Raw genomic sequence first — 13,625 nt, 5'->3', positions numbered from 1 at the left:
TTCTCTTCTACTCTAATCCTATGGCTAAACATACATGATTAATTAAACTAATTGAAAATTAATGCTTCATTAATATTGAAGAAAAGAAGAGCAAGTCTCCACAAAAGTACGTTAATTATTCCAGTTGATTCCACCAGTTTATCACCGTCCATGCAGCACATGTCTTATGCTTTTATCAGTCCTACTCAACAGTGTTATTTACAACAACTTCAGTTATTCTCCGTCAGGTTCATACACATTTTGACCAATGTGTTTTATGACTTTAAACCAAATTTCCATGACCAAACATCTTGTGAAATCTTGGTGCATGCATGAAAAAGTAAGAACATTTTGTCTTTAAACTAACAATGAGGGTTCCAAAGCATACATTATACATTAAATGACAGAAATGAATGAGACAATAGTTTGATTAAAAGAATAAACATTCATACATATGCTCAGCGCATGTATGCTTATATTTTAATCGTATTTCTTTAAAAAAGATGAATTATTTCAAACTCAGCGTATATGACCGTCATAAACATATGAAGATAACACATTTCCATGACTTTTCAATGACTTGCCAGGCTTTGAAATAACCCTTTTAAAAGTTCCATGGCTTTTCCAGGTTTTCCATGACCTTAACCCTGTTCATGTGTGTGTTGAAAAGGAAAACCGCTTCCTAGAGGATGCTCTCGTTCAACACCGTTGGCTCCAAGCTTTTAAAATCACACATGAACATGTCTGCATGTTTGATTCTGCCTTTGTGTCCACATATCCTTCGTCTCTGGCAGGGTAATGCTGGCAGTGCGCTGGGGAGCGCTTGATAAAAATCAAATTGAAAAAAGCACTCCCAGCGCTTTTCTGAAAAAGCTCACAGATGTCAAATTAGAAGGGCTGCACAAAAAAAGTCAGGGCATTCCTAAAAAGAAAAACGCCAGATGGAAACTCCGTTAGCTGCATTTGTATTTTGTTAAATAATGATTTTAAAGCAAAATCGGCACATTGGATAATTTCTGCGTGGAGTGCCATGCAATCATTCTTTCTCCTCAGGTAATTATTTTGAGATTTTCACTCGTGCTTACCAGTGACTCTAGCATTCAGGCCGCTGTGGTCCTCAGTCTGGTGTGAACGTCTGGCTTTTGGCTTGATAACGCCGCTGTAAATAATTTCCTCGTTAGCTGTAAAAGGCCCACGGCGTTGGTGTGAATGACTCATCATTTGTGCTATTTGTCTTGCCACGGGCGTTTTTTCTGGAACCGGCGGTGGGATTTTGCGCGGCCGAGCGGTCACCCCCGCCTCCTCTTCGTTCCCCCTGCCGAAGACGTCGTCCGACTCGTCCAAAAGGGCGAGCGGACGGAGGTGTGTGTGGCGGAGCTCCTCGAGCGTCACCACGGACATCGGGGGCGCCAGGGACCTCAGGAAGGCCGAGGAGTCGGAGTGGCGGCGACGGGTTGGTTTGGGGCCGAGAGGGGGTTTGTTCTCGCGGGAAAGGTCCGGATTAGCATCGAGGACCGGTCGAGAGTCAGTTGCGGCGCTTGATGCTGACTCATGGATTACGATTGGGAGGGGAATCTGCAGCGACAGCCTGTTGGTGGGAGACCGGGGGGACGTGGAGCTGGACTTGGGACGCAGCTTCCAACCGAGAGGGTCGTGGCCGGTGATGACCGATGTCTGGACAGGAGGAGGAGAGGAGCAGGAAGAAGTGGAGGACGAGGAAGAGGAGGATGAGCCGAAGGCCCCGATGGGGGGACAGGAGTAGCGTTTGATTGACGGACGGGATGCCGCTTGGAGTCGGAGGAGGGACACCCCGCGCTGAGGAGGCTGCGGCACCTTCCTGTCCTTTGTCACCGTTATGACGGGCGAGGTCCCACGCCTGCAAAAGTCGTCGGACCAGCGGCGCTGATGGGAACGTGGCGTCGCCTCAGCGGCGGAGGCCGTTGAGGACGAGCGCTCTCTGCGCTCCTGGCTCGGGCGTGCTGCGGCGTGCCCCGGTCCTTGTCTGCTCTTGTCTGGAGACACTTTTTCACTCAGTTGGCCACACTGGCCTTGAGTAGCAACGGCACGTCTGTTCATCTTCCTGGAGGTGTTGGTCAGGTCTGTGACATAAATAAAACCTGTGGAGAGAAACATGCAGGCCGTGAGAGGGCGGAGGGATGTTTCAATTTTGAAAAGAGGAACAGGAAACGCCCATCGCAACTTCTCAAATGAAGTTTCACAACCAAGAGATACGAGCTGCTGTGTCAACAACGTGTGCTTTTTTTTAAAATTTGGATTTTAGCTTAAATATACTTTGCTTTTGTAACTATGAGAGATAACTCAGTCATGTTATGTATACAGCCATATAATACTTTACAGAACAGAGAGAGAGAGAGAGAGAGAGAGAGAGAGAGAGAGAGGTAAGAAAACCAGAGCTTTGGCAGTGTTGCATTTTTTAAATTAAATTTTAATGCTTATTATAAAATCAGCTTTTTATTTGTGGGATTATGTTACAAAAGTTCCACAGTGTTGAATGAATTTAATAAGATTACATTTCACCTGTATTGCAGACACTAATAAACTTAACCAAATAACTAAAGGTAACCTCTGAATACTGTCGGTAATTTAAAACGTAGTACTTTAAAACCACCTCATTATTATACCTAAACACAGAAGAATGAACACGGACATGTTACATGTTTAATGTGAAAACCTTGGTGTTCAAGAAGGGATGATAAATATATGAATCATTCTTTACCTGCAGCGCTGTGTGGATCTTATACTCTCCTCAGTCGGGACTACTTTCTTTCTAATATCTCTTTCTTATTAAAATGACTCTCTCTGTATTTCCCCACCAAGCGACCCCACTGACATCTGACCACAGCTTCCTCAAACCAACACCCAGAAGAGAGTCCACACACACACACACACACACACACACACACACACACACACACACACACACACACACACACACACACACCAGTCAAGGTTGATTGATTAACTGCTGTTTTCACAACTGCATGAAGTAAGAGCAGTATGGGAAAGTGGATATTGGTTCATGAGAAACACATCTTGCACATGAACAGTAGCTAGTTTAGTGAAGTGCTTATGGTTTTATCCCCAAAATGCAGCAGCAGCCAAACTCTCTGCTGTCCTCTCCGCCTCGCCACCTCGCTTGGCTCTCTGCCGGCACGCTCAACCGAGGAGGCGCGATGGAAAACGGGTCTGACGGCGGGGGGACCCCTGCATCTCCTTCCACCTCCACAGTGCTAGCTAGCTTGCTGTGGCTAGCGAGAGAGCGCTAGCTACCTATCTCGCTGGGCTAGCTCGCAGCAGAAGTAGCTAGCAGCTGGGTAGCAGCAGCAGCGAGCAGCGGCTTATAATCTGCCGTGGCTTGTTTATGATTAAATACAACTTCTTCGTTTATTAAGTATATGTGGCTTACGAAAGGGTCCGCCTTATAATTCACATTTTACGCATATCGGGACGTGACATTTCCAGATTACTCCGGCTGACCGATGCAAACACAAACTTTTTTCTCTGTTAGCGTTAGGTTGCACTCATGTCACATTGTTCGGATGTTGTCCGCCGGCTAAAGAGGAAGCACCCTGCAAGCTGATCTTGACTCAGCAGTTTGCCCTTCAGAGGCCCTTGGCCATAACGCTCAGTCTCCCTGAGAACACAAAGTCAATGTGCCAATCTGAAGCTGCACCGAGGCTGTTAATCTGACTGCTTGTCAAGATCTGTCACATGTCGACCAACAGAGTACGCGTGTCCTCCTCCCGCGCTCCCACGCGCCGTACGACTTCTAACGGGTCTCGTCGACAGCGGGCCCTTTTGAAGTTTGATCACTTTCCTGCACTCCCGCTTTCACTTCCCCGTAATCCGCCCACAGGCCGCCGAGATCTTTCAAGGCCCGTGCGAGTAATTGGTTGGTTCGCGTGTCGAGAGGCTTCTAGGTGAGGGCTCCGATACATTAATCTCTGTGTAATGAAGTGATGTAAACCCCTCGGGGTGGCAGAGCAGAATACTGTAAACCTGCAGACGAGAGGAGGGATTACGGCTGATCCGAGACTTCTTCGCCCGACGATACACTAAGCAGTGCGTTGGAGGGAGGCAGGAGGAAATGTGTACTGTACAGTACGTGTGTGAGTGTGAGAGAGGCATGACCTTTCTCTTGCTGTTTCACTCGATAGCAATGATATATATTTACCTCTTCCCCTCCGCCAGTATGAAGCGATCAATACGTGCTTATTGCTACTTGACATGTTAACAGCAGCTGTCTGCCCAGCTGGCCCTCGCCACGGCTGCATGTGTGGGGTTTACATTTCTTCTGGAGACCACACCGCTGGTAAAGCCCATGCTGGGATCCTTTCAATTCGGTTTGCTCCATCGGAAATTGCTGTAAAAGATTGACTTCCTTCCCATTTGAAATAGTATGTGTATGAATAAAAGGATGTCTTTTTTTTCAGCTTCTTGTATACAATTGTAGTACTGATGAAATGTCTCATTGTGCCCTGTAATAACAGCACAGCCTTCCTGTTCTCCTCCCTTAATCAAAAGCTCTGACACAAGCTTTCTGTTGCATAAGATCTCTATTTCATTATACCTGCCTCCATCTTCTTCTCTCTCTCATCCGGGCTGAGCGGTGCAATCCGGGCTGTGTCCGTTTTCATATTTTAAAAAAAAAGCCCGGATGGAAAGTTAACACAAATCCTGTGATCCTTCGTGGCTCATTATTTATTATCTTTCTCTTGCTGTTTCCCCAAAAGAAGATTACAAGTTTTCAGGATTTTCCACATATCCCAGTTGAACGCGAGATTGGATTTAGATTGAATCACACACAAAGGTGCACTCACGCAATGCGGTATCTTTCCAGAGAATGTTAAGGGACACTAATTACCATAACTGAAATTATTTCCATAATCATCTGGGTTTATTAGAGATGTGAAAGTAGGGAAGCTCTTTCGGCTTGAATGCAAATTATTGCAGCCTGCATTAGGAACCACGTTGTAATATTGGCTCACGGTCATGATGACGAGACTGAGGCACATTGACGAGCGACATGGTTCATATTCTGTAATTTTGTATCATTGACTGCAAACGCTGATATGAATGAATGCATTAGACGGTGAAGAGTCTGAGTGTTGCACACTGGAGGCTTTAAACTTGAAGCTGTAGCAAGTTTTCATGGATGCAACTATTTTTTTTTTCACAGCCTCCTTAAAATAATGCTCCCATACAACAAAACTGCATCGTCAACGTGAGTTGAGAGCAACATATTTCAAGTCAAAATCTAAAATTATAATGCAGTAACTCCCTCAGGCATCCTGTTTTGCTTTGAAGTCTGCATTCTCCTGGACGTCAACTTTTCTCCTTTTCATTTGATCTCTCAACACAAGATTTATCCTCCTCTGTTCTCTTCTGCGCCTTTTGCTCGGGGAAGTCATCTCTATAAATGTCCACGTGGCAGCGATTCAACTAATAGGTCGGATAGGTGCTTTTTATAGGTGGAAAACTGAAACTGACAGAAAAGACTATGTTGTCTGCATAAAGTGCATCAAAGGTGCCTCTCAGCTAACGGTCAGAAAGACGTCCCACTGCAGTTCAAAAGGTTTTACAAGGCAAAATAACTGGAGGCTACAGTTACCTATATAATACGAGATCATCCTGTCTAGAACAATGCAACCACGTCCCTCACTGGATCCATATGAGGAGTCATTTGTTCCCTGTATTGCTGCTCAGAATTGTTTTGTTTTTTTTAAAAAGGACCAGGTCTTTCTCATTTAGATTACAGCAAATACGTTTTATTTCTGTGCCAAAACTCCAGACATGTCCAGTCGACCTCTGATGACCCCACATAGACACAGAGCCCCTCGTGATTGCATTAACTTCAATCTGCGTACTGGAATATTTGATGGAAGTAGATATAATATCCGCTGACAGTGAAGAGCGACCTGTCCGATACTAATCAGATCTGGCAGGACTGCAACCATTTCATTTTTTTTAGCTACACTCATCATCTTGCGTGAGTCTGTTTCTGCGCTGCTCTGCCGCTGCCTTTCCAAAGTTAGCGTAACAGTTGTGTGAGAAGGGTTTCTGTAATCATGCGCGCTACGCAAAGTGAACTAAACAATAAAGATCTTGGGAGGAGTGTGCATGTGAGTAGAGTATCGGGGCATCAACATTGAGTGCTTTTTAACCAAGCCGGGTAATGGAGAGACAAGACAAGACACTGCCGGCCTGTAAGTGGAAGAAGACGGATGGGTGGAGATGCCGGAGGCGAAGAGAACGATGAAGAGGGCATCTGGAGGGGGAGGAGGGGAGGACAAGACGCACTGCAGCGAGGGAACAATAAATGTACCTCTTGTCTTTCTACCTCTCTCTCCTTCTCTGTGGGTCCATCCATCTCCCCTCTCACCTCTATCTATCTCCAATCCCTCCTTCGTATCATGCCTATCTGCTCTTCTTCCTCCCTTCCTGCTTTGGATCTCTTCACCACTCTGTGCTCTCTTCCCGTCTCCAGGCATGGCTGACAGAGATCCACGAGTACGCTCAGCAGGACGTGGTCGTCATGCTGCTGGGCAACAAGGTGAGACCTTGCCAACACTGGGCGATGGATGGACAGATGGACTCAGTAGACGAGGGGACGGGTGGAGTTATGGATGTCTGGAAGAAGAGAGAGAGAGAGAGAAACATTTTACACAAAATGACTTTGGAGTTGTTACTGGTCGTTTCAACAGATAGGCCATCTTGTGATCAAATTATCTCAGCTGAACTTGTCAGTATATGACATGTTATGTTTACAGTGTATCAGATGGCCATGTGTAATGAGAACACAGGCCAGAGATTTATCACCCCGGCAGCTGTTTTCAGTGCAAAAGCTGTGATTAATTCAGAGGACTCAACCTGCCGAGTGCCGACCGGCAGAACGCTTTTCTAAAGCTAATGAGCAAGGTATTTATTTTAGGAATTGGTGGAGACCAAAACCGAGCTTAAAAAAAAACTGTAAAGGAACTTTAATTCTTAAGGTAGCCAGACACACAACTCAAAATGAATGCTGATGCTTCTCTGTGTCTGTTAAAGTGGTAAAATAGTCAATGTTTGCACGTTAGTCAGAGCAGTTTTGTCAGGCAATAAATAGTCAGATGCAGTATATTTATTTAGGCCGCTACGGAGCTGCCCTGCAGCCACGTGATCCCAAATACCTAATGAATGCAGTCAACGTCTTATACAGCGTCTTGAACGTTCATCTCCAAATCCTCCGCTTGAACTTCTTTCAGGAGATAGTCGCGAAAATCTCAATCAGAAATTGCGAATAACACAAAGTGATGATATACGTGTACGTAGATGTCAAAACTTGGACAACAAACTTGGAGGACTTTCCTGATTACACAATCTGTGTGTGTGAATGACAGTTTCTAACTCGGTAGTGTGCTTCAACTCTTTCAGGTCGACTCCACGCATGACAGGATGGTGAAGCGAGAGGAGGGCGAGAAACTGGCAAAAGTGAGCTTAGCACACACACACGCTCACACACACACACACACACACACGCACACACACACGCACACCCCCCCCCCCCCCCTCCGCTCCCATGTCGCTGCTGTGTCTTGATCAGTGTGTGTAATTATGTATTCACGGAGGCACATATTGTTGTTATTGTTTGGAATAAATGACGGGAGCTTGCTAATTTCATTTTCACGCCTTTTCGCTCAGATAAGCTCTGAGAGGTGTGTTAAGAGTAGCCACACACACCCACACACACACACACACCCACACGCACACACAAACGGACAAAATGAGATTTCTGTACCTGGGAGCATCTTTCATCGACTGCACACTGTGTTCATTTTCTTTCTTATAAGTTACAACAAAGAGGGGAGAAAATTAGTTTTTCAAAGCCAGAAATCTCAGCACCCATCAAAATGGGTTTAAATTAATATTGGTATTGATTAGCAACCATCAACCATCCCATCATTCTCCAGTTACTTTACATATAAACCTAAATTATTCTCCAACATAATTTTTCTTTTTTAGCGTCAGACACACAAGAAGGCCATGTCCACGTCACGGTTTTTACACGTCACGCGCGCACACACACACACACACACACACGCGCACACGTACGCACACACGCACACACATGCCTAATAACAGATGTTTCTCTGTGCAGGAGTTTGGAGTGCCCTTCATGGAGACGAGTGCTAAATCTGGACTGAATGTGGAGCTGGCTTTCACTGCAGTGGCCAAGTGAGTCACACACAAACACAAAACACCACAGCATGAAGGAACGCACAATGGCAGAGCGCACAAACTCTCAAAAGCTCCAAGTGGTGAACGCTGTGCGAGCCGTCGAAGGTCAACAGGTCTAGTGTTGCACGAACGAGCCCACAAAATGTTAAGGCATGAAAACACGCGCGCCTCCTCCGTTCAATACACTCGGGGCCTTATCCTCACCTAAGCTGGTCCGACCAGGAGCTAACGGTGGCTAACGTGACAACCGGAGGTAGATACCGCTGTGACATTCCTGAGTCAGTAAGACAATGCTCTACTTTTAGCACGTCATACGTTACCATTTCAATGGCTTTATCACAGAAGTAAAGCACTAAGTTATCGCTCACCACACTGTGTCTGTTTCCCCCAGCTGCCATTATCTCACGTCAGCTAGCGGGAGCTGATAGCGACAGCCGTCAGCAGACAAAGTCTATCCGCTACATGTGAGCACTGCCTTTGTTTACGCCTGTGTGAAATCCCCCAAATCCATCGTTGTGGAAACCATGATTATGATTGTGTACACTTGTTGTGCTAGAATGTTAAAAAAAGTGAGGTTTTGATGATGAAAAATTGATGATGATTTGTGGTGGGGCTTAGCGAGGATCAATTATGACCTGTGGCCGCTGTCAGCAAAAGCTTTATTGCATCAGTTTGAAAATAAAGGAGGGGAATCATAAGTAGCCTTAAATTGCTGTATATGTGGTGAATTATTACAGTTTTAAGTATGTGCTCTCCTTTTTTCCTTAATACTGATATTAGAATGAATTGCTGTTCTCATCACGATGTGGAGAAACTTACTTTTTAATAATAACGATGAACTAACTAATGAATAACGATGAGCAGCGTGGTCAGTGAGCTCACATGTCAGACAGACGAGGAGGCGCTACGAGGCCGCAGTCATGGTGGGACTAAAGGAGGAAGTCAGGTGACGTGGTTTATAGAGCTGTAAACACAGGACTTTCACTCAGGAGACCCTGTTCGAGTCCCTTATGAAATCAAAACCTGTTAGCTGTTGAAGAGAGGACAATACCATCTGTGTGGAGGTACTGAGTACATCTAGAGGAACATATGCAACTTCAGCATCAAAGCTGAAGCAGGTAAACTCTGTCAGCTGCACGGGTTGAGGCGGGTTTTCGTGAAGCTATTTGAAGTCTTTTATATTCAGTTTCAATCGCTAATGGTGTGCAGGTGCAGATGGAAGACTTTTGCAGTGCCGATCACATATGAACCAGACCGGTCTGGTGATGATAGAGGACAGGACGGTTATTAAGATTCTTTTTTTCTTTTACGTGATGTACATTTGTATTTGTTCCCTAGTGCCATGGTATCGTAAGCACACAGATAGAAAGAGACAGAAATGATAGCTCCAGCTCTTATAATGAGATTACTATCCAAACCAAAAGTTATATATTGACAGCGAGACATCCAACAGTATCCTCCCATTATTTTTAACTCCTATTTCTTTATAATGAGGATGCTATTTTAACTCTGTGTCTCACTTAAATGTGTAGTGTCGGACAGTTTGTGTGGGAGTTGTTTTACATTTATAGCCTCGTTATGGCAACAGGCTGACATTGTCGAGTTTTGCCAAGAATAGCGTGACAGTCTGGCACACAGCAACCGTGCAGAGACAGAAGACGAGTCCAGCTCTGTTCTCGTTGCCGTCCACAACCTTTTCAGTTTTCACATAGCTTCTCTTTTTGATTTCCTGCTCTCGCTAAACTTCTTCATCCCCTCTCGTTTGTCACTTTTCCACCACATCATGCTTTAGTCCGTTTTACTTTGTGAGCGCTTTATTTGCTTAAAAAACACACGTGTTGAAAGTAAGAGTCTCTAAAAACGGGTTAAAATGAATGAGTCACCTGGAAACTGACTACAGTGACGTAATCATCTATGAAGTGCATCTATTTATATGCTTTAATTGTTTCTCACTTGTTCAACGTTGCTTGTATTTATTTATTTTTTTAGGATGAAAGATAATCCAGGTTTCTCAATTCATGTTCTGTACAGAGGTCAAAAGGTCACCATTCTGTTAGCTCTAATAAACCTAAGACTTGAACTTTGAGTATCTAAATCGAGTTTCCAGGAGCTTCCAGTAGATTACATGCAAAGTCAATGCACAGATGAGATATGTTGCGAAAAAGCTCATTTTCCGCCGAGCGTCACGAATTTGCACGAGTTGAAATTGCCCAACTCTGCCGAAAAAAACGCGCGAGTTGAGAAGCTCCGCCGTTCCTGCCGTTGTTGAATAAAATGATTTTCCCACGTTTGTGGAATTTACACAAGAATAAAGCAGAACTAGTGGTTATTTCTATGGTGGATGGCGGAAACAATAACTAGTTTTAGAGAGAGAAGCCAGACGCAGTTCCTGGAGTCGCTGAGATTCACCGAGCTGTGTGCGACTACGGACGGTGTGATGAACCCAAACAGGCGGGCGTTTGATGTTCCCTCGTTTTTGGGACTTCCACACCAAGTATAACGCAGAACTTGCCGTTATTTCTTCTATAGTCGATAGTGGAAAAGATCACTTGACTTTTCACTGAAAGAAACAACAGAGATAAGCCACGCCCCCTTTGTCGTGATTATTTGCGCCACGACCACACAGAGGTCGAGCTGCCTCATGTTTACGCTGCCTCTCTCTCTCTCTCTCCCTCTCTCTCTCTCTCTCTCTCCCTCTCTCTCTCTCTCTCTCTCTCTCTCTCTCTCTCTCTCTCTCTCTCTCTCTCTCTCAGAGAACTGAAGCACAGGAGCATGAAGGAGTCCGATGAGTCAAAGTTCCAGCTGCAGCAGTACGTCGACAAAGAAATGAGGACTGCCGGCTGCTGCCGCTCGTAGACCACATCCCTATGCCTGTTAGCGCGCGTGTGTGTGTGTGTGTGTGTGTGTGTGTGTGTGTGTGTGTGAGAGAGAGAGAGAAAACAGGTACATTCCATTAGAGCAGTAATTAATCTGGTGTGTTTGGGAATTATGACCCAATTCTCAGTGTTTGTAATATTGATATGGCCAGTATGCTCTCTCTCCCAACCCACCTATCCTCTGCAACTGTGAATGTAATATAACTCTGATACATGCTTGCACACACACATGCATGTAGACACACACACACACACACACACACACACACACACACACACACACACACACACTAAAACACACACACACACTTTACAGCTCGTTTGATCCATTTTTCCATGAGTGTGATGTACATATTTTAAATGTAATTTTAGCTCCGTGCCCTGAAGCGTTGTAGTTTGTAAATGTCTTGTTGAAACCGAAGATTATAAACACAAATATGTTGAATATTAAATCAATCTGAAAGTAAATAGAAATCATAGCTCGAATGAACATATTTGTACAGATACACTAATGCACCAAATGTAAGCTGCCAAACGGCACCGTGTGCTGTTTATGTACAGGATATCACGTGATAACTGTTGTCACATGTGGAATTTATTTTGAGCTCTTTACCTTTTATACGCCGATCGTTCGGCTCAAATATAAAACTGTTATGTGAAGCGTTGTAACTTAAGAGCCTCCCTCCGTCACTTTTGACGATATTAAATCAATAGAAAAGTAGATCATCAGCAAAGAGACGGACTCTGCTCCTGAGTTTCACAGATTATCTTGTTTCGATTCACCCTTTTGGATGTTATCAGCCCGTCATATTGCCATAACCAGCCGATATTATGACTGATATCATGCTTCAGCCAAACAATGTGGATTGAAACGAAAGTCTGTGTTAGATTCAAGCAACAAAACCGCTTTACGTTCATCAAAAGGTCGTGGTTTTAAGTACCATGGTGACGTAACTAAAGTAATATACATGAGATATGTGGTTACACAAACACACCTGGGTGGAAGTCCTGTGTTTGTTGGGCAACGTCCCTCCACACCGACCTCCCTAAGAAGACTCAGTTGCTCTTTATATTGCGTCACCTGACCTTCTCCTTTACTTCGACCACTAGAGGTCACCACCAAACATTAATGAGCCTCCAGTAATCTCGTTTACAGTAGACGATCGCGGCCTACTGAACCGGTCAGGAGGTAGAGGAGAGCGACGCCGCCTCACGTCCATGCTGCTGACGACAACCAGCTCGAGCTTTTCATGGCGCTTTTCATCCCAGCTCGCTCTCGTCAGAGCAGAACTCGACAATATTGATTCATTTAATATTTTACCAGATCTACTCCATCCTCAGATGAAAGCCGTGAGATGTGGCTGGAAGCTGCCGATGAAGAAAGTAACTGGACTTTAGATTTAGATGATTACTTAATTAAATAATGCCGGTTCTATGTGGGGTCTCTTATTCTCCACGTTTTGTACGTACACATTGAATTTTCAACTGTACAGAATATTGTATCAATGTTAACGTTAAAGATGTCTTGATTTTTTTTTTTTTCCTCCACTTTGCCAGGATCAGTTTTAATGCTTAAACGTGTCCAAGCAAGATAAAAAATAAACATGGCCGATATGCAAAGTGCCGGTCTTGTACATTTCAATCAAGATCACGAAATGTGGAGACGTGAATCTCGTAGAAGTGTTTAGATCGTGTGAAACCAAGAGGAAGGTTTGACTGAACTGGTTTCTCACTGCTTTTCTCTGCTGGGGTTGTGTAATCGCGTACCTGTTGTTACGTAGAGATGTACCGATGGTTATTGGCTCTGTTCCTACGGCGTTTCACGGGCGTTTTTGAACCTTTCTTTTGTGCGTGAGATGTCTTTATTAAACGATGGTTTCATTCTGCCTTCTGCTTATGTTGACTATATACATTGTATCCTGAAATATTATAAATACAATGACATTTGCTTTCAATAAGTGGTTCGACTTAATCTTGATATCCAGATTTGACAAAAGATCATCAGTATAAATCAGTGGTCGTTGATCCAGTGTGAACGTGTTACCTGTATACTGTATCTTCACTGAAATGATTTGTATTGTATTAACCTCAAGTGTTCACAAATAAAGAATTAATCAAAAGCCGATGACTCGTTGTTCTTGCTCGCGTGGATCCACACCGCCCCCGTGTGGCAGAGTCCTGGTATTACAACCTGGACAGTGGCCTGGCTGGATTTGTGCGACACAGTGATGTTTGTTGTAGCGCTATCTCTTAAAGTGAGGCCTTGGAACGGATTATTGATATGTCATCTTAATCTGGACCTCTTTGAAGGCCTTCTTTTGTTGCACACACCCGAACAGCGACTGCACTGACTCCGGATCAGCGGAGACCAGAAGAGCGGCTTCATGCAGGTCAGCGAGTCAGCACTGGGTCAAGAGTCCTGTGGCTTGAATACATATTACAAATAAAGAAAGAAGCTAAATGTGTGTATTATTTTCTTTATTAGTGGTCTAAAAACATCTGATTCATTCAGCAGCTGTGCCTGCACACAGC

The 13,625-nt window shown here is 44.5% G+C and overlaps 1 protein-coding gene across 1 annotated transcript in view; it reads left to right on the top strand.

Annotated features, from left to right (window-relative positions):
- Positions 1–13,191, top strand: part of LOC137789812 (ras-related protein Rab-26) — a 63,153-nt gene extending 49,962 nt beyond the window's left edge. The window contains exons 6-9 of the mRNA XM_068583615.1: positions 6,488–6,553; positions 7,414–7,470; positions 8,138–8,214; positions 10,971–13,191. Of these exons, the coding sequence (XP_068439716.1) occupies positions 6,488–6,553; positions 7,414–7,470; positions 8,138–8,214; positions 10,971–11,073 (303 nt within the window). The 3' untranslated portion in view covers positions 11,074–13,191. The remainder of the gene's footprint in view (positions 1–6,487; positions 6,554–7,413; positions 7,471–8,137; positions 8,215–10,970) is intronic.
- The last annotated feature ends 434 nt before the right edge of the window (positions 13,192–13,625 follow it).

The sequence above is a fragment of the Clinocottus analis genome, unplaced genomic scaffold, assembly GCF_023055335.1.
Source record: "Clinocottus analis isolate CAN_PGR_092001 unplaced genomic scaffold, fCliAna1.0.p SCAF_19, whole genome shotgun sequence".
Lineage (NCBI taxonomy): Eukaryota > Metazoa > Chordata > Actinopteri > Perciformes > Cottidae > Clinocottus > Clinocottus analis.
This window is presented reverse-complemented; position numbering and strand designations above follow the sequence as displayed.